The 23,315-nt window shown below is 52.2% G+C and overlaps 2 protein-coding genes across 3 annotated transcripts in view; one reads left to right on the forward strand and one right to left on the reverse strand.

The window, feature by feature from the left end:
- Cdhr2 (cadherin-related family member 2) overlaps positions 1 to 9,143 on the forward strand; it is a 35,200-nt gene extending 26,057 nt beyond the window's left edge. Inside the window, exons 20-32 of the mRNA NM_001033364.3 lie at positions 391 to 462; positions 959 to 1,008; positions 3,518 to 3,666; positions 3,825 to 3,933; positions 5,718 to 5,806; positions 6,150 to 6,218; positions 6,307 to 6,384; positions 6,484 to 6,544; positions 6,628 to 6,752; positions 7,157 to 7,270; positions 7,351 to 7,428; positions 7,760 to 7,817; positions 8,918 to 9,143. Of these exons, the coding sequence (NP_001028536.2) occupies positions 391 to 462; positions 959 to 1,008; positions 3,518 to 3,666; positions 3,825 to 3,933; positions 5,718 to 5,806; positions 6,150 to 6,218; positions 6,307 to 6,384; positions 6,484 to 6,544; positions 6,628 to 6,752; positions 7,157 to 7,270; positions 7,351 to 7,428; positions 7,760 to 7,817; positions 8,918 to 9,061 (1,196 nt within the window). The 3' untranslated portion in view covers positions 9,062 to 9,143. The remainder of the gene's footprint in view (positions 1 to 390; positions 463 to 958; positions 1,009 to 3,517; positions 3,667 to 3,824; positions 3,934 to 5,717; positions 5,807 to 6,149; positions 6,219 to 6,306; positions 6,385 to 6,483; positions 6,545 to 6,627; positions 6,753 to 7,156; positions 7,271 to 7,350; positions 7,429 to 7,759; positions 7,818 to 8,917) is intronic.
- An 8-nt stretch (positions 9,144 to 9,151) lies between these two features.
- On the reverse strand, positions 9,152 to 22,355 carry Gprin1 (G protein-regulated inducer of neurite outgrowth 1). Of its 2 annotated transcripts, NM_012014.4 has the most exons (3): positions 22,051 to 22,355; positions 14,490 to 14,589; positions 9,152 to 13,094 (listed from the first exon to the last, which is right to left on the reverse strand). In NM_012014.4, exon 3 carries the CDS (start codon positions 12,938 to 12,940, stop codon positions 10,142 to 10,144), a length of 2,799 nt encoding a protein of 932 aa, NP_036144.2. In that variant the 5' UTR covers positions 12,941 to 13,094; positions 14,490 to 14,589; positions 22,051 to 22,355; the 3' UTR covers positions 9,152 to 10,141. The 2 variants fall into 2 exon arrangements, with proteins under 2 accessions (NP_036144.2, NP_001303639.1); NM_001316710.1 differs by lacking the exon at positions 14,490 to 14,589.
- Between the last annotated feature and the right edge of the window lie 960 nt (positions 22,356 to 23,315).

Raw genomic sequence — 23,315 nt, forward strand, 5'->3', positions numbered from 1 at the left:
ACACACACACACACACACACACACTTTTAGGTGTGTTAAGAAAGCCCTGGATCTTGCTTATGCCAACCAAGTTTGCTACCACTGACCAATACCCATCCAAGTATAACATGCCTGGTGAGCTGGGGCAGAGACGGGCCCACCTCCTGGATTGCCTCTCTTGCGTGCCTCTGACTAGCTGGCTGCCTTTGGGAGGGTGGGAACCATACTACCAGTCAGAGCATCTAGAGGAGACCGTGAGGACCCCTGGGCGAGGAGCAGGGGTGCACAGGACAGGCAGAGCAGGGAGCACACAGCAGAAAGCCTGCTGAGGCTCCAGCCCAGGCTGAGTCTCGGGCTCTCCTCGTGAGAACTGCGCTCAGAGCATTGACCCACAGCACCTTATTTACCCAGGAAGCCTTCTCATCAACATCAAGGACAAGAATGACAATGCCCCCTATTTTCTGCCTAACAACCAGACCTTCGGTGAGTGAGTGTGGCAACCCCGTCTTCGTCTTGTATCCACACACACCTTGTAACATGGGATTACCCTCAGACATCCCCCTCCCACCTCCGGAAAGCCTCCCGGGTTGTAGCATGAAGGGACACCGAGTTCTCTTTCCAGCTGTGTATTAGCTGATGGCTGGCTCTAAGGCAGGTCTTTCCTCTTTGGGTCTCCATTTCCCCATCTGTACAATAAGAGATGGGCGCCTTGCCAACTCTAGCCCCGGGGACAGCTGAGATGCAGTCACTTTTGCAGAGGGATTGGGGATGGGCTTGTGGAGTGGACTCAGATTATAGGGAGTACTGAGTACTGTCCCTGTCGTACTTTTAGCCAGGTGGGTACTGTCCCAGCTGCACTTATAGCCAGGTAGGCACTCTCCCAGCTGTACTTTTAGTCAGGTGGGCACTGTCCCAGCTGCACTTATGGCCAGGTGGGCACTGTCCCAGCTGACTGACCTCTTCCTGCTCACATTTGTAGTGATCATCCCAGAGCTTGTGTTGCCCAACCAGCAGGTGGCTTCTGTCCAGGTGAGTCCTCAGCTCCTGCGGTTATCTGTCACAGTAACTCCAGGGGACAAAACTAAAGGCTTCAGACCTTTCAAGTGCCCTAAAGATGTTTTAACCCTAGGTCCGATGGGCTCAGCGTGGCGCAGGCTCACACAAAGCCTGGAGCTGCTGCAGCACTTGCCCAATCGATGAGTTCCCCTCCTGCTAATTGTGCAATTTAGTATTCATAAAAATTTCATGACTACTTGTAGGCTACATTTTCCTGATGATGCCAGAATTCTTGAGTGTGATCAGGAACCCTCAGCCAATTGTAAATTAAAAGGCTTTCTTCTACTTAAATAGCGTTCTGAGCACAATTATAGCAATGCTTTCGATTTGTTACAGTGATGGATGTGGGTGTGTGTCTAGAAGGTGGCCAGGCCATGTAGGGTGAGCCCCGAGGCTGGAGCTGCCGTGCTTCTCTGGGATTAAGTTTCCTTCCTTTCTGTGTGTAGTTTGAGACAGGTTCTGACCATGTAGCCTTGGCTATTTTGGAACTCACTATGCAAACCAGCTTTGCCTGGAATCCACCTGCCTCTGCTTCTGCAATACTGAGATTAAAGGCATGGGTCACTGCGCCCAGCTCAGTCTGCCTCTTTGACAAGAGGCTCCTGCACTAGGAAAGGCCTGGCCGTCCCCATAGAGAGTTGAGGGTGTCCTTAGGACAGGAATTCTCCTGGGGACAGCAAATTCCTCTTTCTAGATTCTTACAAGGCTTCACCCAGTTAATTTCCAAGCCAACAGAATGCCAGTGTCCCAGTTTAGTCATGGCTTTGAATTGTTTTCTTTTGCACATGTGCACTGGAACACATGTGTAGGTGGGTTCACATGCTCCTGGGCATGTATGCATGTGCTAGGCCGAGTGTATGTGTGTGTGTGTGTATTTGCGTATTCGTGTAGGTGGTATGAGCATGTGTGTGCTAAAACCAGTGTAGGGCATTGTTCCTTAGGAGCCACCCCTCATCCTGCTATTAAATGGAGACAGGATCTCACAGTAGCCTGGAACTTGCCTATTAGGCTGACAGGCCCAGGGATACACCTGTTCCCACCTCCCCTTTGCTGAGATTACAAGTGTATCCCAATGTACCTGGTCTTTTTTTTTTTTTTTCCTTTGATGAGTATGAAGTGTTCTTCCTTGTCTCTTTTGATTAATTTTGGTTGAAAGTCTATTTTATTGGATATTAGGATGGCTACTCAAGCTTGTTTCTTAGATTTTTTTGCTTAAAAATATTTTTTCAGCCCTTTACTTTGCAGTAATGTCATCTTTGATTCTGAGCTGTGTTTCTTGCATGCAGCAGAATGATGGGTCCTGTTTTCACATTTATTCTGTTAGCTTGTGTCTTTTCTTTTTTTTTTTTTTTTCCATTTTTTATTAGGTATTTAGCTCATTTACATTTCCAATGCTATACCAAAAGTCCCCCATAGCCACCCACCCCCACTCCCCTACCCACCCACTCCCCTTTTTTGGCCCTGGCGTTCCCCTGTACTGGGGCATATAAAGTTTGCGTGTCCAATGGGCCTCTCTTTCCAGTGATGGCCGCCTAGGCCATCTTTTGATACATATGCAGCTAGAGTCTGTACCTGGTCTTTTATGTGGTCTCTGAAAGCCAAACACAGGTCAGGCCCTTGGGCCTGCAGGGTAAGCACTTTACTGGCAAACACTGCTTTTTTTTTTTTTTTTTTTTTTTTTTTTTTTTTGGTTTGTTTGTTTGTTTTGCTTCCCAAGATTGGGTTTCTCTGTGTAACAGCTCTGGCTTCCTGGAACTTACTCTGTAGAGCTGTTCTTGAACTCACAGAGCTCTGCCTGCCTTTGCATCCCACGTGCTATGATTAAAGGTGTGTGCCACCACTGCTTGGGTTCCAAACTCGTGCTTTTTTTTTTTTTTTTTAATTAATTCCTTTTTACAACCAGAAGCCCAGACATTCATCACCCTGAGCTAGAAGCCCTATGTACCTGTTTTATTCTTTTTTAAGACACTAGAATGAATCCAGATGTTCGTCCCTCCTTCTTGTCCATTTCCGATCCACTAGAGAATGTAGACAGGACTGAAGTGAGGGCTTTAGAGAGAGGATACACACAGTAGGTGCTCTTGAGCTGAGCAAGGCTGTGATTGGGAATGAGTGTGTATGTGCCTGGCAATTGAATAGAGAGTGGGGCAGCTTTAAGTACAGGAGGGCTTAGGGTGTTGATCTGTTATATTGGGGTACACAAGAAAAAACGTAGGCAAATGTGGATGTGTAGTGACCTTGATCTTTAAAAAGCCCAAGCCAGGTGTGATGTACATTTCTGTAGTCTTTTGAGGCAGCGGCAGGAGGATCACAGAAAATTCAAGGCCATTCTGGTGTAACAGTGAGTTCCAGGCCAGCCAGGACTATATGGTGAGACCTATAAGAAAGTAGCTCTGCTCTGTAGTGGCCACTGTAGCGTCTGATTGTGGTGGGAATGGGAGGCCTTTCCCGGCCTCTCCCCAGACATCCACTCTTGCTCCAGGCCAGAGATGAGGACTCAGAAGACAATGGGATCATCATGTTCTCCATCCTGAAAGCAGAATTTGTCCGCAAAGATGGAACTTCCAACCCTGTCCAGGTCTTCCGGATTACCAGATCAGTGGAAGCTGGCCTGTTCACTGGCAGCATCGAGTACTGTGGTGATGGCCTCCTGGGAGGGGGGAGGGGAGAGGGAGCCCAAGGCTGAGGCAGGGTCTCCATCCTGGAGTGTGTACAGGTGTTTTTTCAGTAGGACTGTAAGAACCCAGATTTGCTTATGGAATAAAGCTATGTCTTTACTTCTCTCATAGGTTGGTGACCAACCTAGATTCTACTATCCAAGGCACATACCAGGTGACAGTTCAGGCCCAAGATCAGCCCACATTGGGTCCTGCCCTAGAGACACAGACCACTCTGAATGTGAGTGCTTTCCCTGCCTCTAGCCCCTGCTGTTCTCCGCTAGCCTGTGTTCCTCTTTTGTTTGTTTTTATATTATGTTGTTGTAAGACAGGTTCTCACTATGTAGCTCTGGCTGGCCTGGAGCACCGGTGTAGACGAGGCTGACCTTGAACTCACAGACAACCAATTGTCTTTGTCTACCAAGTTCTGGGATTAAAGGCACGCTTTGCTGAAGTTTTATCCAGAATACTTGTCATAGTCAGATGGACCTGTCACCCTGTCGTTTGGGGGACAAAAGCAGGAGCAGCTTGAATTTGAGGCCAGCCTGGGCTCCATAGCAAGACCTGGCCTTAAAACAAATCATAAACCACACACACACAGATACACAGACGCATAGACACAGACACACACAGAGATACACAGAGACACACACACACAGACACACATGCACAAACACAGACACACACAGACACACAGAGACATATACACACAGACACACACAGACTTACACACATACACACACACACACACACTCTGACATGCAAACACACACACATACACAAATACAGAAATATACATAAATACACAAATAGACACACACACAGAGACACAGCACTCCCACACCCACACACCGCCCTAGATACACGGTAGGACACAAACAGAGAGATACACAAACATACAGAGACACACACAGACATACAGAGATACACACAAATGCACACATAGACACATACATACACACATACAGTGACACACACACACACACACACAGACACACAGAGACACACACAAACACAAACATAGACACACACAGAGAGATACACAAACATATACAGATATACAGAGATACATACATACACACATACACTGACACACAGACACACACAGGTACACAGAGATACACACACACATAGACACACACACAGAGATACACAAACACACACAGACACACAGAGATACACACATACACAAACATAGACACACATATACTGACACACACACAGAGGTACACAGAGACACACACACTGACACACACACACACACAATCACACTTTGATGTTCTCACCCACATATCAGAGACAAGAACAACCGACACACACATGGAAAGTCAATTCCTGGTCCACATCAGCTCTGAGAAGGACTGAACGACACTTCTAACACTAGAGGTGTTAACTCCACCCAGATCCTTCTTACTCTTGTTGGGACATAAATCAGTTGTGATCTTTTAAGGAGGGCATCTGTCCATCTCCTCACATGCACAAGACACATAGTGTTTTAGCCAGCAAGTCTCCTTCCAGGGGTGTTCCTGCAGACACCCTGATGGTAGGTACATCAGGGTACATGAGAGCACCCAGTGGTGAGGAAATCAGGAAGAGGTGAGGATGTGTGAGACACTCACATGGACCTGCCACAGACACTAGATCATGTAGAGTTATGAGGAGAGATGCCCACGACCAAGTGAGTGAGCAAAGACAAGTGAGGACGGCATAACCCAGGATTCTAAGCGTGTGGCCAAGGAAGACCATGCACAAGTTCATGGGATTATCTACAGCCAGACAATTCCAGGATGAAACCTCCTGAAACTTTCATTCTGATGGCCTCTTTAAAGTAAGATGGGGGAGGTGTCTGAGTGTGGAAGAGCCTGTGCTCCGTGTGCCCCTTTGTGGCGTCTGGATCCTGGTTGCAGGGGAACATGGTGCATGTGCTGTCACAGCGGCTGTGTGTCCTGAGAGGCAGGTGCTGATGATGAGCTTGTGGGTGCCCCATGTTTCTGATGTCCCCTCTGCCTGCCCCGCCTACCCTAGCTCTTCACTGTGGACCAGAGTTACCGTGTGAGGCTGCAGTTCTCCACCAGCAAGGAGGATGTTGGTGCCAATATGGAGGAGATCAAGGAGTAGGTCTGGGAAGTTGGGGCTGGTCTCAAAGAACTAGATGAAATACCTCTCTACCCTGTCCCTGATCCATACTTGACCTGGTCCCCACCTTTGGTCCTGTGTCTGTACCCCAAGAAGGCAGAATGAGATGTGAACACAATTACCTTTATGGTTGTGAAGCCAGGCACCAGAGAAGAGCCAGGGGCCCGGGAAAAAGAACTGCCATTTCTGATTTGTGCAGAGGTGTCAGCCGCTTAGCAAGCTTTCTGTCCTCACAACTCCTGAGTCCACTGCACCGTCCTGGCCACAATCCCAGGCTTAGGTCCCCACTCCAAGTATCTTTGACACCTGCAATCTTTGTAGGGCTCTTATCCAGGCGACCAGAACCTCTGTCTACGTTGTGACCATCCAGAACATAGACTCTACGGCTCGGTGAGTCTCCCTAGGCCCAGTGGCTGGGCTGAGGGAAACGACAGTAGTTACAGAGGCTTGTGGTGTTTCTGCTGTTTGTCTATTCCAGGGCCCGAGCCAGCTCCTACATGGACGCCTACTTTGTCTTTTCCAATGGGACAGCCCTGACACTCACTGAGCTGAATATGTGAGTGGGGCCCACTGGGAGGGTGGGCAGGGGAAGTCAGAACAAGAAGCCCCCGGGGGAGGTCAGTGACCCTTGGATCTAAGCAGGGCTCTGTGGCAGGATGATCCGGAAAGACCAGGATGCACTGAGGCAGCTGCTGCAACTGGGGCTGGTGGTGGTGGTGAGTGTGTGCCCCCCCCCCCGAGATCACAGGTGGGGGAGGGGTTTGGCTCCCACAGCTTTCTCACCCTCCCTCTTCTCCAGAGCTCCCAGGAGAGCCAGGAGCCCGATCAGCAGAAACTGCTCACCAGTGTCATCATAGGACTGGTGGTGTCTTTGGTGCTGGTCCTTGTGATTTTGATTACGGCCCTTGTGTGTTTGCGGAAGAGGTATGACTTGTATTTCTCCCCGAGTCTCCAGCTCTCCCTTGATCCTGATGTCCAGTGTGTGTGTGTGTGGGTGGGTAGAAAGAGCTTGGTTGGGGTCAAGCCCCACCCCCTCACTGGCAGAATGGTCTTTGCACTAGATTCCTCCATGGATTTGGGGTAGAAAGGCTGAGTACCCCAGACTGTTGCCACTTCTTGCACAGGCGGTAGCTTCCTGAGTTTTACTCTGGCTATTACTTCTGGCTGTCCGTGTGGCTTTTTGCGACACATTCCCTTGCTATGGGTTTCCACTCCCTATAAAATACAGCTAAAATGGTCACCAGCCAGGATCCCTGTGAAGCCACAGTTGAATGAAGGGCCCCCAAAGGCCAGTATGTTGCACATGTAACCTCTTCCCGGCTTAATAGCTATCACCGGAAGCTTCGAGCTATGAAGGCTGGCAAGGAGGCCCGAAAGACACCAATAGAGACGACAGCTCCAACTGCTGCTATCCCAGGGACTAACATGTACAATACTGATCGGTGAGCAGGGGTCAGAGGGGAGCAAGAGAACTTGTAAGATGGCTAAGGGCCATGGCTGCTTGACCAAACTTTCTCCTCAGGGCCAACCCCGTGCTGGACCTCCCCACCAAGGATCTGGGCTTGGAGTGCCACTCCTCCAGTGACTTGGACTATGACAGGTGAATAGTATCTCTCACTACCAGATGAGTTGTTTGTAGAGGGGGCAGAGGTGGTGATGATGGTGGTGATGCTGATGATGGTGATAATGTTGGTGGTCATAGTGATGGTGTTGCTGATGGTGATAATGTTGGTGGTGATGGTGGTCATGGTGATAATGTTGGTGGTGATGGTGGTCATGGTAATAATGTTGGGGGTGATGGTGATAATGTTGATGGTTATAATGTTGGTGGTCATGGTGATGGTGATGGTGGTGGTGGTGGTGGCAAGCCCACAGACTGGGAAGGCTGGGTCAGCCTGCTAACAATCTAAATTCAATCATTCCTCCCATAGCCTCAATTCCCTAGATGAGAACTCTGTGGACTTGGACATGGACAGTAAGGAATTCAAGGTAAGATGTGGGAGGGGTCAAGGCAGGATGTGGGAGGGGTCAAGGCAAGATGTGGGAGGAGTTGGTTCCTGGGGCTTCAGATTTGAGACTCTTCTCAGACAGGGTGGAACTCAGGATGAGTGAGGCTCAGCACTGCTATTCCCAGCACTGTGACCCTTGGTGGGCTGCCTCTTGCTTTGGGCTCTCAGTTCTTTTTATCTGTAAATGGTAATCAAAACTCATGCTCTGCCAGGGTGTTGTGGAGATTAAGCCAGAGCAAGCATGTAGTGTAATGGTGGAGCCCTTGCTGAGGCTCTGGGGTCAGGCGTCAGTGCCACCAACAAAACCCCAAACCAACAAGGGAAGGAAAAGCCCTGGCCCAAACCACGTAGCCAGAAACTGGTCCCGCCTGTTTTTGACCTCTGTACAAAAAATGCTGGTGGAGTCTGAGGAAGAAGTCTGGATGCTAGCAAAGGTCACCAAGGAGAGAGAGGAAGCCCAGTAAATGACAGGGGGGACAGTCATTGCAGTGGACCAACCTAGCTCAGGGCCTGGGCTCTCTCCCAGGAGGGTGTATCTGTGAGGAGGAATGGGTGGGTGGTGGGCTGAGTGTCTAATGTCACAGGGGAAGGGCAAGAAGAAGGACAGCAGAGATGTGTGAGTGCCATGATCAGGTCCAGGTGTAATCCTGGGTGAGGTTTCTAGAACAGAGGGGAGATGCCAAATTCAAGCAGACTCCGTTGTACCATGGACATCCACAAGAATGGCTGAGCAGTCTCCACCTCTCTCGGCAGCGGATCTACAGCTCTGTCAGGGATTGAGGGGCCTTGTCCAACCCATGGCTTGCTCTAGGGCAGGAACTGTGATAAAGTTGCTCTTTGGCCTATGACTGGTCTGAATGCCAGAACACTGCTCTGCTGGGGTTAGGCAAAGGCCACGGACCACCCCCTGGGGCCAACCCACCTGTACCACCCTTGGCCACTGCTGCCTCTAGGATACAGCAAGGTGACAGAGGCTCCAACAGAGTAAAGCCTCAGGGAAACCCCAGCGAGGAGACATCAGCTGTCCTAGGGTCTGGGGCGAGATCCCCATCCTTACCCTCCCCCCCCTTGTCTCTCCAGAGGAAGGATCTTCCAGGAGACCCTCCTGAGCCTGACCCTGAGCCCCTGACTGCAGTGCTCTCAGGAAGGTCGGCAGGTGCGAGCGAACAGCAGAAAAAGAATCTGTCCTTCACCAACCCTGGCCTGGACACCACAGATCTGTGACGGAGCCTGTCATTCTTCGAGCTCAAACCGTACTGTCTGCCCTCCCCTAAAATATAATATATGGCCTTGCTTGTCAATCATAGACAAGAGTTGGGGAAAGGTTTTTATTACCAATGTATACTGTGACAGTTAGTAGCCAAAAACGGAGGCTAGAGGGACCAGGGCACTCAGTGGTTACAAGGAACTTGGGGCTCACAGCATTGTGCGTGTCGGGGAGAGGGATAAGAGGGGAATCTTTAAAGACAACCGTGGATATCAAATGGGACCTCCATCCTGTTCCCAATACCCAAGACCAGCTGTCACCCAGGTGGTCGACGTCCTGAGACCTTCTGGGAGCCTTACAATGACCTTTGGTCCTGTCTAAGACCCTCTGACCTTTCCATGACTCTCCTCAGTTGAGCCCCAGGGCATTCCTAGCCTTTGGCCTCTATGGGAACTGTGCATAGTGACTGGGATGGGGAGGAAATAGGACTAGGGTACTGGGCTAGGTGGGGAGAGACAGGGATGGGGTAGGACTACCAACAGCATGCAACAGATGCCCTGGCCACGGGGCCAGCACCATGTGGAGACCCTCACTGCTCAGAGACTCACTCCCTCCCCTCCCCCTAGACTCCTCCTATTCAGAGTCTGCCTTTCTGGTGGCCTTACATCAATCCTGGCACACGTGAAAGAACACTTAAAGATCTGCATGCAGTCTTTCCCCGTTTTGGGGACCTGGCCCACTGGAAGCCTCAAACCACCAGTCTGGCCATCTCAGGAGCCTGCCTCAGCTGTAGGGTGAAAGGGTGGGAGCAGGTCCCTGTGCTCTTCCCGTAGTTCCCGCGGGAGTGGAGCAAAAGTCTGTGAGGGAACCAGGGTGGAGTTGTCAGGGCTGGGTGTGTGGGCTCCTGGCCACAAAGGGACTGGATATGGGGTTTTCCGTCAGTGTTTGGGAAGGAAGGGCCTGGAAAGAAGCCCCTGAAGGCGGCTCACTCCTCGGAGGCATGACGCACTTGGGGGTGGAACATAGCTTTCAAGGGCCAGACCTCGAGAAGGGAGCCTGAGAAGGTTGGAAACCCGGGCCTACAAAACAGGGACAGATCACTCCGCAGTGGGGCCCGCCCGCGAGCAGCACCGCGGCCGGCGCACACTCTGCAGCAGCGCGCGGAAGAGGCCCGGCGGGCGCTTGGCGGCGCCCTCCGCCGGTGCGGTGCGCACAGAGCCTGCACGGCCTGGGCCCGCGCGGACGGCGGGCGGCGGCGCCGGCGCCGGCGCCCCTTGGCGGCCGTGCTCCTCGATCTGACGCTCCAAATGCTTCTGGATGGCCATGCCCAGCACCTCCACCTCCATGGAAGCACCGTACACTTCCCACGTCATGCCCTTCTCGTCCCAGCTCACGTCGCGCACCGGCTCGGTCGCCTCCTGGGGCGCCAAGGCGGCCGCCAACACCGAGCCTGGCCGCACCCGCACCTCGGGGAAGACGGGCGGCACGGCGGGCGGCGCTGCGGCCTGCGGAGTCATGGGCCCCGTGGCCACCGAGCGTGTCTCGGCGGCTCCCAGCGACACCTGCAGGCCCGCGTCCCGGCGCGATGGTGGCCTGGGCGCGGGGCTGGGCGCGCGCGGCGCCGCCTGGAAGCTGAAGGCCGGGCCACCCGCGCCGTCCTGCGGAGACATGGGGCTCACCGCCACCGAGACGCAGGCCTGCGCGCCTGCCTGGGTGCCCGCGTCCTCGCGTGGCGGTGGCGCTCCGGCGTCCCACGACGGCGCCTTGGTGAAGTTGTCGCGAGTCCGTGGCCCTGGAGGGGGCGCCGCAGCCTCCGCGCTGGGGCTCTTCTGAGCCGCCGCTGCCGCTAGGTCTTTCTGGCTGGTGCTGGCAGAGGGCTCCCGCTCTGGCAGGGATCCGATGCTCCTGGTATCTCTCTGGGGCTGGGCTGAGCTGTAGGGTGTGCCATCTGATTGCCTGAGAGAGGACGTGGCCTTATCTGGGGCCTGAGGGACAGTCTTGGCGGAAGTCTGAGACTCTGCTTTTCTAGGAGATGGAGATGCAGAGTCAGCCTTCCCCAGGGACACAGGCTCCACAGTCGTGGGGGGGTCGACTTTTCTGGAGGGATCTGTCTTCTCAGACAGTTGTGGCTGCTCCTTTTGCAAAGACGGAGTTTCCACCTTTCCCGGGGATGTGGCACCTGGAATCTGGGTTATCACTTTGACCCCAGATTTGGGCTCAGTACTCCCTGTGGCCCCGGTGTCCACCCGTGTGGAGTTAACAGGATTCCCTTTCTCTGAAGCCTGCAGCTCTGGGATGCCTTCTGCTCTTTCTGAGGTCATGAGATCCACCTTCCCTGGGGATACCAAAGCTGTTTTTCCTGAACTCGTTGGGACCGTTTTTCCTAAAGTCATGGCGTCCACTTCTCCAGGGGAAACCGTTTCTGCCTTTCCCTGGCTTGCAGAGCCTGCCTTGCTTGAAGCCAGGGGATCGGTCTTCTCTGAGGCTGGGAGACTTGCCTTCTTCCAGGGCTGTGGGTCTCCTTTCCCCTCAGTCACCTCAGCTTTTGCAGCAGACAGGGACCCCCAAGTCCCCAGAGACCTGGTATCTCCTGAACTCGAAGACCCGAGGTCTGTCTTTCCTGAAGACTCGGGATTCCCCTTTTGAGATGTTTGCATGTTTCCTGTGACAGTCGTGTGATCCACCCTTCTAGAAGACCTTGGATCTTCTTTTCCTGAGGATAATGTTTCTGTTTTTACCAAGGACACGCGTTCTGCCTGCCCAGAGGACAAGCGTTCTGGTTTCACTGGGGACACAAGTTCTGAATTTCTTAAGGAAACAGGGTCCGCTCTGCCTGAAGGTCCTGTACTGTTGGAAGATGTAGAATCTGTCTTTGCTGGAAACATACCTTCTGGCTGTCTGGCAGACACTGTTTCTGCCATTCTCACCGATACAGACCCACCTTCTCCTGAGGAGACAGCCTCTTTCTTTCCAAGCAACTGAGGGTCCTTCTTGACTGAGGACAAAGTTTCTGAATTGCCCACAGCTGCAGGACCTGCTCCCCCCGAGCATACAGGATTCACATTTTCAGAGGTCACAGGAGCCACAGTTACTGAGGATACAAGCTCTGTCTTGCCTGACGATCCTGGAGTTAGCTTTCCAGAGAACTCAGGGTCTGTCTTTTTTGTGGAGGCAGAATCTGTGTTGTCCGGGGGTTTCATATCATTTTCCCTCAAAGACACAAGATCTCCCTCTCCTGTGGATCCAGGGCGCTCTCTTCTGGAATGCATGACATTCTCTGTTTTTGGATCCATTTTGCCTGAGGATATAGTCTCTACCTTTCTTAAAGACCCAGCATTGTCTCCTCCTGGGGACACTATATCCACTTTGCTGGAACATGGCATGTCTACTTTTCCCAAGGACCCAGAATTCTCCGCCCCTGAAGCTGTGCAGTCCACTCTTCCTACCGTCCCAGGCTCCCCCTTTCCATAGATCATAGGCTCTGCCTTTCCCTTCAACATGGACTCTTCATTCCTCAAGGACCCAGCCTCTTCCTTTCGTGTGGAAGTGGAGTCTGCCTGCTTCAGGGAGTTGCCATCCATCTTCCCCGAGAACACAGGATTTCTGATCTCTGAGGCTGTGGGAGTGGCTTCTGCTGAGGACATGGGCTCTGGCTTCCCAAACAAAGTCGTTCCAGAGTTGTCTGAGGTCAAGGCTCCATGTGCCCTCGGTGTCTCTGGGAGAGGGCTGCAGTTAGGAGAAGGGCAGGCTAAGCTCCCAGCAGGCCTCTCAGAACAGGAGGCCCCTTCCGCAGCCCCACTGGAACTGGTGTGTCTGGGGTCCATGCCTAAACTCTGGTCCAGGGCGTGCCTTGGGGGTGCAGGGATGGCCTTTGGAGAGGAGCAGCAGTCCCTCATGACCGGGCCTCCAGTGCCCAGGCTCCCATCCTGTGGGGAGCAGAGGGATCTTAGGGGGCTGGAGTCCTTCTGAAGCAGGTGGAGCCAGGCTGGGTCTTTAGAACTGACGCTCTACCCTCATCGTCCTGTTTGAGCTCAAGTCAGCTATCTGGTCCTGAAACAGAGAGAACAGACTCAGGCTTAGGAGACACTCCAGGGGGAACGACTCAGTCTGTCCAGGCTCCTCACTGGATTCTCGGTCCCCATCTGGTCCCCTTGTCAAGAAGGTCTCAGCTAAAAATACAAAGCCAATCCTATCACTGCCTGCTTCATCACATCTCATAGCCATCCAGGAAGTTAACACTCCCACACTTGGGATACTGAGGCAGAGGATTTTCTAGTTTGAGGCCAAGCTACTCAGTAAGACCAAACCCCAACAGAGAGACAGAGAGACAGACAGACAGAGTGACCTTTCACAATGTGGCTACAATCTGACTTTTTAACTTCACTGTCATTTCCCTACTCCATCAGCCTCAGCTCATGCTCCCAAGAGTGATGTATTTGTCTTCAAGCCCAGTGGCTGCAAACTTTTTTTTTTTTTTTTAAAGATTTATTTATTACATGTAAGTACACTGTAGCTGTCTTCAGACACACCAGAAGAGGGCGTCAGATCTCGTTACAGATGGTTGTGAGCCACCATGTGGTTGCTGGGATTTGAACTCTGGACCTTCGGAAGAGCAGTCAGGTGCTCTTACCCACTGAGCCATCTCACCAGCCCCGGCTGCAAACTTTTAATGTCACTGGGCCAGATGGGTCATTTGAGTGAGGGAAACAAAGGGAGTGGTATAACTATGGCAAATGGTAGAGGGCATGGCTTTTCCAAGAGGGCCGGAGTGCCACCCCAGAGCAATGAAACCTGGGATCTGTTAGGAGCTCTTCTAGTGTCTTAGGAAGAGAGAGAAAGCTGGACGTTGATGTAAAATATGCTAACTAATTCAAGATTTAAATAAAACCCCCAAACACTATGCGAGCCAAAGAAAACATGTCTGTAGGCCACCAGTTTATGTCTGTGTAGGCCCTGAGGAGCTGTCAGGGAGAGGACATAGGAGTCCTGTGCTTTCAGAGACTGCTCTGAGATACTGTGGTAATCGGGCTGAAAGGAGATAGAAGCTGGCTCAGATCCAGGAGGAAGCCAGTCAGACTCTCAATGAGTGATGCTTCACTTCTTCGCAGAGCCCCTTCTATACAGTGGGCCCTGGGCAGCTACCCTGAGTGACCTAGGTGGGAGACCACCCTGAAGGCAGAAACAGAGCTGAAGAACTGGTGTAAGGTAACTGGCTGCAGTGAGTGACAGCGGGGGTGGTCTGCAGAATGCTGGGTAGGTGGAGACTGTTGGGCAACAGTGCTGGGCTGGAGATCGGAGGAGAGAGGGGGCTCTGTTTAGGATGAGCTGAATTCATGATGCCCGGGGAGCATTAGGGGAGAGGGTCTAGCAGGCAGACGGACCTAGGAGAGACTGTCATTATTCATGCAGCAGCCCGAATGAGCAGAGCTGGTGATGGCCCCTTACCTGCATCCAGACTCTCTCACCCATGCTCAGGCCAGAATCCCTAGAGCGGCAGTGTTCAGTCTGTGGGTTGTGACCCCCTTGATGCCATGTATCGGATATCCTGCATATCAGATATTTACATTGTGATTCATAACGGTAGCAAAATTACAGGTATGAGGTAGCAATGATAACAATGTCATGGTGGGCAGTCACCCCAGCATGAGGAACTGTATTAAAAGGTCAGAGCATTAGGAAGGTTGAGAACAGGTGCTCTCGAGTCTCTCTTGGCTTCCATACACCGTGACCCCACTCATCAGCAAATAAATCTGCTGTCAAACCACATCTAGAACCTGGGTATTGGCTGATTCTCTTGCCTCTTTTGACCCCTCCTCCCTTCTCTCTCTGTTATTCTAGCTCAGAGGCCTATCTCATGGTCCCTTGACCATTTCCCTGCAGGTATCTGCATGGTGACTCTCTGAGGTCTTTCCTGTATAAAATAGCCATCTCCAATTCTGGCTGTCCCTTTCCATCCACCTTGAGTTTTGTTGTTGTTGTTGTTATTGTTGTTGTTCTGAGACAGGGACTCATGGTGTGCCTGGCTTGGAACTCGATGCATAGACCATGCTGGCCTCAAATTCTCAGAGATCAGCCTGCTTCTCTCTCCTCGGTGCTAGCATTAAGGACATCACACCCAGCGTTGCTTTTTACTGAACTTAAAATCCAGACTCCCTGGCTGCTGCCTGATTCGTCATAGCTATATGTGTTCATGGATGCTAGCTCTCTGGTGGGGCACACCTGCAATCTTAGTGTGCAACAAAAGCAGGAGCTCAAGTTGGAGGCCAACCTGGGCTCTATAGCAAGACCTGGCCTCAGAAGAAATCATAAACCACACTCACGTGCGCACACACACAGAGACACATACACACACTGACACAGAGACACACAGAGATACACACAAACACACACAGAGACACACACATACAGACGTAGACACACACAGAGATACACATGCACATACTCACACACAGAGACACAGATGACACTCCCACCCCTCACAGAGACACACATAAACACACTGGCACACAGACACACACACATCAGAGACAAGAACAACCGGCACACACATGGAAAGTTAATTCCTGGTCCACATCAGCTCTGAGAAGGACTGAATGACACTTCTAACACTAGAGGTGTTAACTCCACCCAGACCCTTCTTACTCTTGTTGGGACATTAAATCAGTTGTGATCTTTTAAGGAGGGCATCTGTCCATCTCCTCACATGCACAAGACACATAGTGTTTTAGCCAGTGAGTCTCCTTCCAGGAGTGTTCCTGCAGATATCCTGATGGTAGGTACATCAGGGTACACGAGAGCACCCAGTGGTGAGGAAATCAGGAAGAGGTGAGGGTGTGTGAGACACTCACATGGACCTGCCACAGACACTAGATCATGTAGAGTTATGAGGAGAGATGCCCACGACCAAGTGAGTGAGCAAAGACACGTGAGGACGGCATAACCCAGGATTCTAAGTGTGTGGCCAAGGAAGACCATGCACAAGTTCATGGGATTATCTACAGCCAGACAATTCCAGGATGAAACCTCCTGAAACTTTCATTCTGATGGCCTCTTTAAAGTAAGATGGGGGAGGTGTCTGAGTGTGGAAGAGCCTGTGCTCCGTGTGCCCCTTTGTGGCGTCTGGATCCTGGTTGCAGGGGAACATGGTGCATGTGCTGTCACAGCGGCTGTGTGTCCTGAGAGGCAGGTGCTGATGATGAGCTTGTGGGTGCTTGAATATCATGAGGTATATTTAGTACAGTCCTAAACAGTATGGGTTGCCGGGCAGTGGTGGCACACGCCTTTAATCCCAGCACTTGGGAGGCAGAGGCAGGCAGATTTCTGAGTTCGAGGTCAGCCTGGTCTACAGAGTGAGTTCCAGGATAGCCAGGACTATACAGAGAAACACTGTCTTGAGAAAACAAAACAAAACAAAACAAAACAAAACAAAACAAAACAACCAAAACAAAACAACCAAAACAGTATGGGTCAGCAACTTCCCGTGGCTCTTGATGCAATCAGGAGTTTCAATATACTTGAAATGCTATTGTTAATATAGCATACTGTCTATAGTTAATTTTTAAAATGTTTATTTTAAATTACATGTAGGTGTTTGTCTTCATAAAGGTACGTGCACATATATATGGAGGAGGTCAGCGGTGTCCCGATCCCCTTGAAGCTGGAGTTACAAGTGTTGTAGCAGTGGGTGCTGGGAACTGAAGGGGGATCTTTTGCAAGAGCCGCAAGTGTTCTTAACTGATAAGCCATCTCTCCAGCACTTTATCAGCTTTTAAGAAACAAACAGAAGGGGATAACTCTAAAATAACAATAACAAAGAGCTGTGCACGCGGCTCAGTGGTAGAACGATTGTAGTGTGTGCAGGGTCCTGGGAAGAACAAAACAGCAGCAGCAGCAGCAGCCCATTGATCCCTGAACCAGGAATCCCGGCATTACGGTCACTGTCAGGTGACATCCCGGTGTGTCACCCTTCCTGTGTCAATCGGCCTGGCAGCACAGTAGATAGCTTACTATTAGAATGATTGACAGAGACTTGTACTGAGACTTTAGGAGGTGGCGGGGACTCTCACTCCGTTTTGCACGGTTGCACTTTTTTGAAAAACAGGAAAGTGAAATAGTTCTCTGTGGGGATCAGTCCATCTCCTCAGCATGCTTCTAAGTCCCATATATCACTTCTTTCCCTTGTTGGTATTTATCTTTTATTAACCCTTTCATACCCAAGTGCATGTGCGTGTGAGCTCACACACAAACACACACAAACTCGCGCGCACACACACACTCTCACACTTGTGCACACACCCAAGCATGTACACACTTGCACACATACAACGTGACTGCCTTGTGCACACCCATGGCTTGGAGTTCCCTCCTGTCTCAGCTCCCACACACCCTCTGTTGTTGGCATCTTATCAGAGTTTTAGCTCTCGGCTTAGATGTTCCTTCCTCCAGGAAGCCTTCTGTGCTTACCAGCTTCCTCTGAGGTTCCACGCCCTCTTCCTACCCCCTAACCATATTTCTGTTACTCTGTAGGTGTGTCCATTTAACCTGCATTCCTGATAGAACTTCCAATGGGTCTCAACTGATACTGTTCATCCCTGGGTCTCCCCCAAATCTCAAGTCTGAGGCTTGGGAGGATGGCAGTCATCAGAAAGATGGACATACAGAAGGGTATCTTGCTGGGGACTCTAAGGCCTTAGGTTTTGGAGAGCTGGCCTGGATGCCTCTGTGTTTGTGGGTGGGGGTATGCAAGAGACAAATGGGATGCAGGTCTGGAGCATAGGAGACTTAGAAGGGGTGGTCCCTGATCTCCAGAGAGAGAAAGAAGGATGAGGAGAGGGTAATAAGCCAGAAGTAAAGAAATGATGCCATTTCTGATATGAGATGCTGTGAGGATGAAGGACTGGACAGCTGGTCTAGACACACGGTCAAGGAAGGCCCCCTAAGTTCTGGGCCACCCATGAGAAGGCCAGAGAGGCTGGAGTGGCGCTAGAATCAGACAGGCAGGACATGGGAGGAAGAGGCAGTAACAGCTTCTTGAGCTCACAAGCAACTGTGTGAGGCCTTGGGGGAGCGGTGGGGACTCATCCTCAGCCTACAGTCTCACCTTGGGGGAGCCAGCCTGTGTGCATAGGCCCTTGTGTTCCGCTCACACGCAAGACAGTCCTGTGAATGCAGAGATACAAGGCTAGCCTGGCTTTTCCTGAGCAAACACTGCTGTGTTTTAAGCAGGAAGTGTGTGTGACTGTTCTGTGGCCAGATCCTTTAATTCACTGAGTAAAGTCACAAATATGGGTTTTTTTCAAAAATATATTTTAAGTATTGGCTCTTTCTTTTTCTTTCTTTCTTTCCTTTTCCATACAACGAAGGCCAAACAAAACATGGTCGATTTTGTGACCTATCTTGTCCTTGGAACTGTGGGAAAGGATGCTGTAAGCCAGAGTGACTGGGCAGACGGGCAAGAAAAGTGCCCAGAAACCAGTGAAGACCAAAGTCTATTTGCCATGTTTCCTTGTTTCCTCCTCTGAAACATAGGAACTTGACAACTGCCCAACGATAACTCAGAGAGGGAAATACAGCCAGGAAGGGTCAGAAAAGGCTAATGGAGGGGTTCCTTGGGTGGCCCCCACTCCTCCTTTCACGCTGGTAACCCAGCCAGCCCTAGGTGTCTCCGCATATGAGCTCCTGCTGCTTCTGTGTGTGGCCTGGACAGAGGGTGCCAACAGTTCACTGTTCAGCAGCTCTGAGACTTCCACGGCCTCCCACCCCCACCCAACTCAACACCTCCTTCCCCATCAGGCTTGTTGTGAGAATTAGAGCCGATGAGGGGTGTGCATGGCTCTGCTCACGTTAGGGCCAGGCTGGATACATGGAAAGCCTGTTTTTATCTACTCAGTCTGTCAGAGCCCAGCTGTGCTCCCAGGAGGGGGTGGGGGTGGGGGTGGGGGTGGGGGGCTGAGTCTGAAATGGTTGCAGCAGAGACAAAACTCAGCAAAAAAATCTGCCTTTAGGACGTGCTTGTTTGGCCCACGATGCTAACAAATTATTTTTAAAATCAGGTGTGTGTGTGTGTGTGTGTGTGCGCGCGCGCACAATAAAGGTCAACCTTGGGTGTTGTTCCTCAGTAGCTGCCCACCTTGTTTTTTGAGACAAGATCTCTCTCACTGGGACCTGGGACTCACCATTAGGCTAGGGTGGCTGGCCAGTGAGGCCCAGGGACCTTCCAGTCTCTGGCTCTTCACAGCTCTCTCTCTCTCTCTCTCTCTCTCTCTCTCTCTCTCTCTCCCTCCCTCCCTCCCTCCCTCCCTCCCTCCCTCCCTCCCTCCCTCTCTCTCTCTCTCTCATGTAGGTGGAGGGCATCAACTCTCTCTAGTCCTTTTAAGTCAATTTTAAATAAAGGAGCAAACACGTCAACATCTAAACACTGATAGAGTTCATGTGGAAATCTGATGTCCGGGTTATTCTGGCAAACTAAGATTTGGCAAGCTGAGTGTGCTTCCTGCAGAGCAACGGCCAGCTGGAGATGAATAGAATGGCCCGAGGAGGCAAGCAGCCACAATCCCCACCCGCCCTCTGGTGTCCTGGACGCTAGTGCTAACTGCGGATTGCCACCAGTCTCTGAGAGTGGATGCCGTTTTTCTTATCATCAGCCTCTCCTGCATGCTCCAGAGAAGCCCAAGTTTTGACACGTTCCTCACGTGCCAATAAAAGCAGGAAGTGACTTTGCCCAAGTGCTTACTACATACACAGCCTGTACACCTGTCAGGCAGGTGACATGCTCCTGTTTTCCAAGAAGGAAGCAGAAAGTTTGACAGGCAGTCATGGCCACGTGTTGACATGCCCCACTTTGCAAAACCTCCCCAGAAGAGGTTGGTGTCCCAGTTCCCACTCCAAGTTCTCGGTTTCTGAGATGGGATCAGGTCCGGTAAAGGACAGACGGCTTGGCTAGATGTGGGTAGAAGCCCCAACTTGGTCACTAATCTGTTCTGTGACTTTGTGTGGGTTTTCCACACTTGGAGCCTGTGTCTCCCATTTCAATGGCCCGGAGACAAATTCCAAAGGGTCTACTGCTCACCGGTCTGCTGAATCCTTCCTGGTTTGGGAGGAACTCTTAGTAGCTTCCAGACACTAGGCGGCCCAGGCTAGAAGCCCACATCCTCTCCCTCCACGCTACCTCTAGAAGACAGCTCCCTTCTTAGCTCCTCACGCTTAGCCCTGGATCCAGCACTCAGCACTCTCAGGCTCACTTTATCATCTAGACTCTAGCCACAGCAATTTCACAATGGGGCCCCTTGTCCATTTTGTACCACAGACGAGGACACAGAAGTCGGGAGGAAAGACCACCAAGGGCATGAAGCTGGAGGGAGGAAGACTGGGTGGGGTTCAGAGTTCATTGAGTCTGATCTCAAAGCCTGGATTCTTCCCAGTTTATGAATCAACATCTAATGCGTGGCTCTCTTCTTTAATCTTTGTGTGTATGTGTGAACGTGGGCGCGCACATTCTCGTGCACATGTGGAAGTCCGAAGGCAACCTCAGGTGCCAGCTCTTGTCTCCCAAGGTCTCTTGTTCTACACCGGTCTAACTGGCCCTTCGGTTCCTAGGGATTCTCCTCTCTTCCCTCTCACTGTTGGGGTGTGTAATCCAGAATTGGCAGCAGGCTGAATTAACCGTGTAGGTGAATGGCCGGCTCACCTGGTATGCAAATGAGTGAGTGGACTGTTCGTGGAAGACACCAGCAGTAGCCCGTCTGGGCCCAGGACCTGGCTCCTGTGTCCTAATCAAGAAGACCTTGGTGTGCCTTTTGTATAACCGGTGTGTACTGTGCATGTGTGCCTTGTGGAGGGTCACTGGGATCCTGTGTGCCTTGCAGTCTCACCTTGCGGGAGCTAGCCTGGGTGCATAGGTCCTTGTGTTTGGCTCACACGCAGGGCGGTCCTGTGAATGCAGAGATAGGAGGCCAGCCTGGCTTTCCCTTTTCCTCTAGGATTTCTTCCCAGTCTGGAGTCATCTCTACACCCCCAGCCAGGGCCAGAGCTGCTAGGCACCTGCAAACATCTCCTGCTATGGTAACAAGACTGACAAAGGCTTGTGTACATTTGTGAGTGTGACTGAAAAAAATCCCAGTCTTCTGCCACTTGTCCTGTCATCTCCTAGTGTCCCCCCACCCCACGGCGACCCCCCCCCCCGCCCGGCAGCTGCTGCAGGTGAAGGAGTCTGTAACAAAAGGCCTTCTTTGAGAAACACTCCCCAGGCCATCTGTCCATGTGTTCATCCACCAAGCCACAGAAGGGCAAGGATGGATGCTCAAAGGTGTGCGGACTTGTGCTAGTGCCAGTTGAAAAAGAGCAGCAGGCTAAGAGACAATGCAAGGGTGTGCACAGGGTCACAGCCTGCTCCAGGGTGGAGGGTACAGGAGGGGCGTAAGCACGAGCCGGAGCAGTGAGGTTGGATGTCGGTTAGAGTATTGCTGACTTGGATCCAGGATTGATGCTCTGAGTGCGTAGCCTCACCTGGGTTGCACTAGGTGGGTTGCACAGGTGGCCGGATGTGTGAATCTGATGGAATGACCAAAGCCCGTGTGTGTGTGTGTGTGTGTGTGTGTGTGTGTGTGTGTGTGTGTGTGTTCGCGTGTGTATGTGTGTATACCTTTGGCATCGTCCAAAAATGAGGTTCCCAAGCATGAACGCGGTGTGTGACCACGTCCAGGACTGTGTGCCACACTGGGTGTGTGACGGGGTGGGATGAATCAATGAGAGCGGCCCCTCCCCCCGGTGGCGGGAATCGCCCCCTCCCGCACCGCGGTGCGGAACAAAGCGGCGGGCAGCGGAGCTGGACGCGGGGCGGCCTCTGCCCACACCACAGGCCGGGGCCGTTCACCGGGGCCCCGCCCCACCGCGCCCCGCCCCGCCGCCCCCGCCCCGCAGCCCGAGCCCGATGCCCGGCGCGGCCCAGGACCCTGGACAGCGGCCCCGGTCCGCGCGCCCTACGGCCCAACGCGCGCCCGCAGCTTACCCGCGCCGGCTCCTCGTAGCTCCGGCTCGCGCCGCGCAGACCACCCCGGTGCTCCTCGGCCGCGCTGGCGGGCGGACCCGACTCCGCGCCGTCCCTGGTCGGCTGGGCGCCCCGCCCCGGGCATGCGCGCTGGGTGCACTCGGGAGCCGGGAGGGGGCGCCGCGGGGGCGCGCGAGGGCCGGCAGACGCCGCCCGGCCCTGGGGACCGCGCGCCCGCCTGGTGCTCAGCTGGGAGCACCGCGGGCGCACGGGCGGCGGCCGCACCGAAACCCCGGTCTTCCCGATTTGCCTGCTGCCTCAGCGAGGAAATTTCCCGCGTCCCTCTCGGCCGCACTTCCGGCCTCTGCCCCCTCCGCCCCGCCCCCGGCCCTTTGTCTCGCTGCTGCCCACGCTCCGGCGAGTGGCGGCCCTGGGCTGGGAGGCGCTCGGCGTCCTCCCTGCAGCAGCCTCCCCGACGGGGAGTCCGCCCACCCTCTCTGGTCTGGGTATGCCCGGTCTCCTCCTCCTGGATACTCTCCAACAAGTCACCTCGCCTCTTTGAGCCTCAGTTTTTACGTCTGTAACTAGTATTAAATCGCCTCATAGCGATCTTAAAAAAGAAAGTGCTTGAAAGAAGGTGTTTAGGAGTCCACTTGAGTGAACCGCTGAAGGCGTGAGGACTCGCTGCCTGTTTCTCTCTACATTTGAGCAGAGGAGTGGGACCCTGTCCTTGGACTTCTCAGATGCGAACTCTGTGATATCTTGGAAGTGGTAAAAAGATCCCTGTGCCTGAACTGTGAAGCCACTTGCTAGATTACTAATGCAAATGAAAATCTTAGACAGGGACACAGAGCTAAAATTTGACTTTTAGGTGTCAATGGCTTCCATGTCCAATCAGGCCAAGTGAATAGTCTGCGCACTTTTTTTTTTTTTCAAATATGGCTAAGTTTCTTGTTTGTGGTCACACCATTCCTTAGTAGGTCGAATTGGGGTTGCAAATTTATACAGGCCACTTTCTGAAGCCCCACACTTGGGCTTATGTTTTAGTAACCATTGCTTATCTGTTTACCTTACCTTAATAACAGTAAGAAAATCTAGATGGCAAGTGAACATTTAAAATCCACAGGAAAAGCCAGGAGTAGCGACACTGCCTGTAATCCCAGCACTCAGGTGTCTAGAGCAGGTCGGTAATCCTGAGTTCTGAGCCAGCCTGATCTATATAGTGAGTACTTGATCAGCTTGGACAAGACTGATATAATAAAACTAGCAAGACTTTGTTTCCAAAA

The sequence above is a fragment of the Mus musculus genome, chromosome 13 (assembly GCF_000001635.26).
Source record: "Mus musculus strain C57BL/6J chromosome 13, GRCm38.p6 C57BL/6J".
Taxonomy (NCBI): domain Eukaryota; kingdom Metazoa; phylum Chordata; class Mammalia; order Rodentia; family Muridae; genus Mus; species Mus musculus.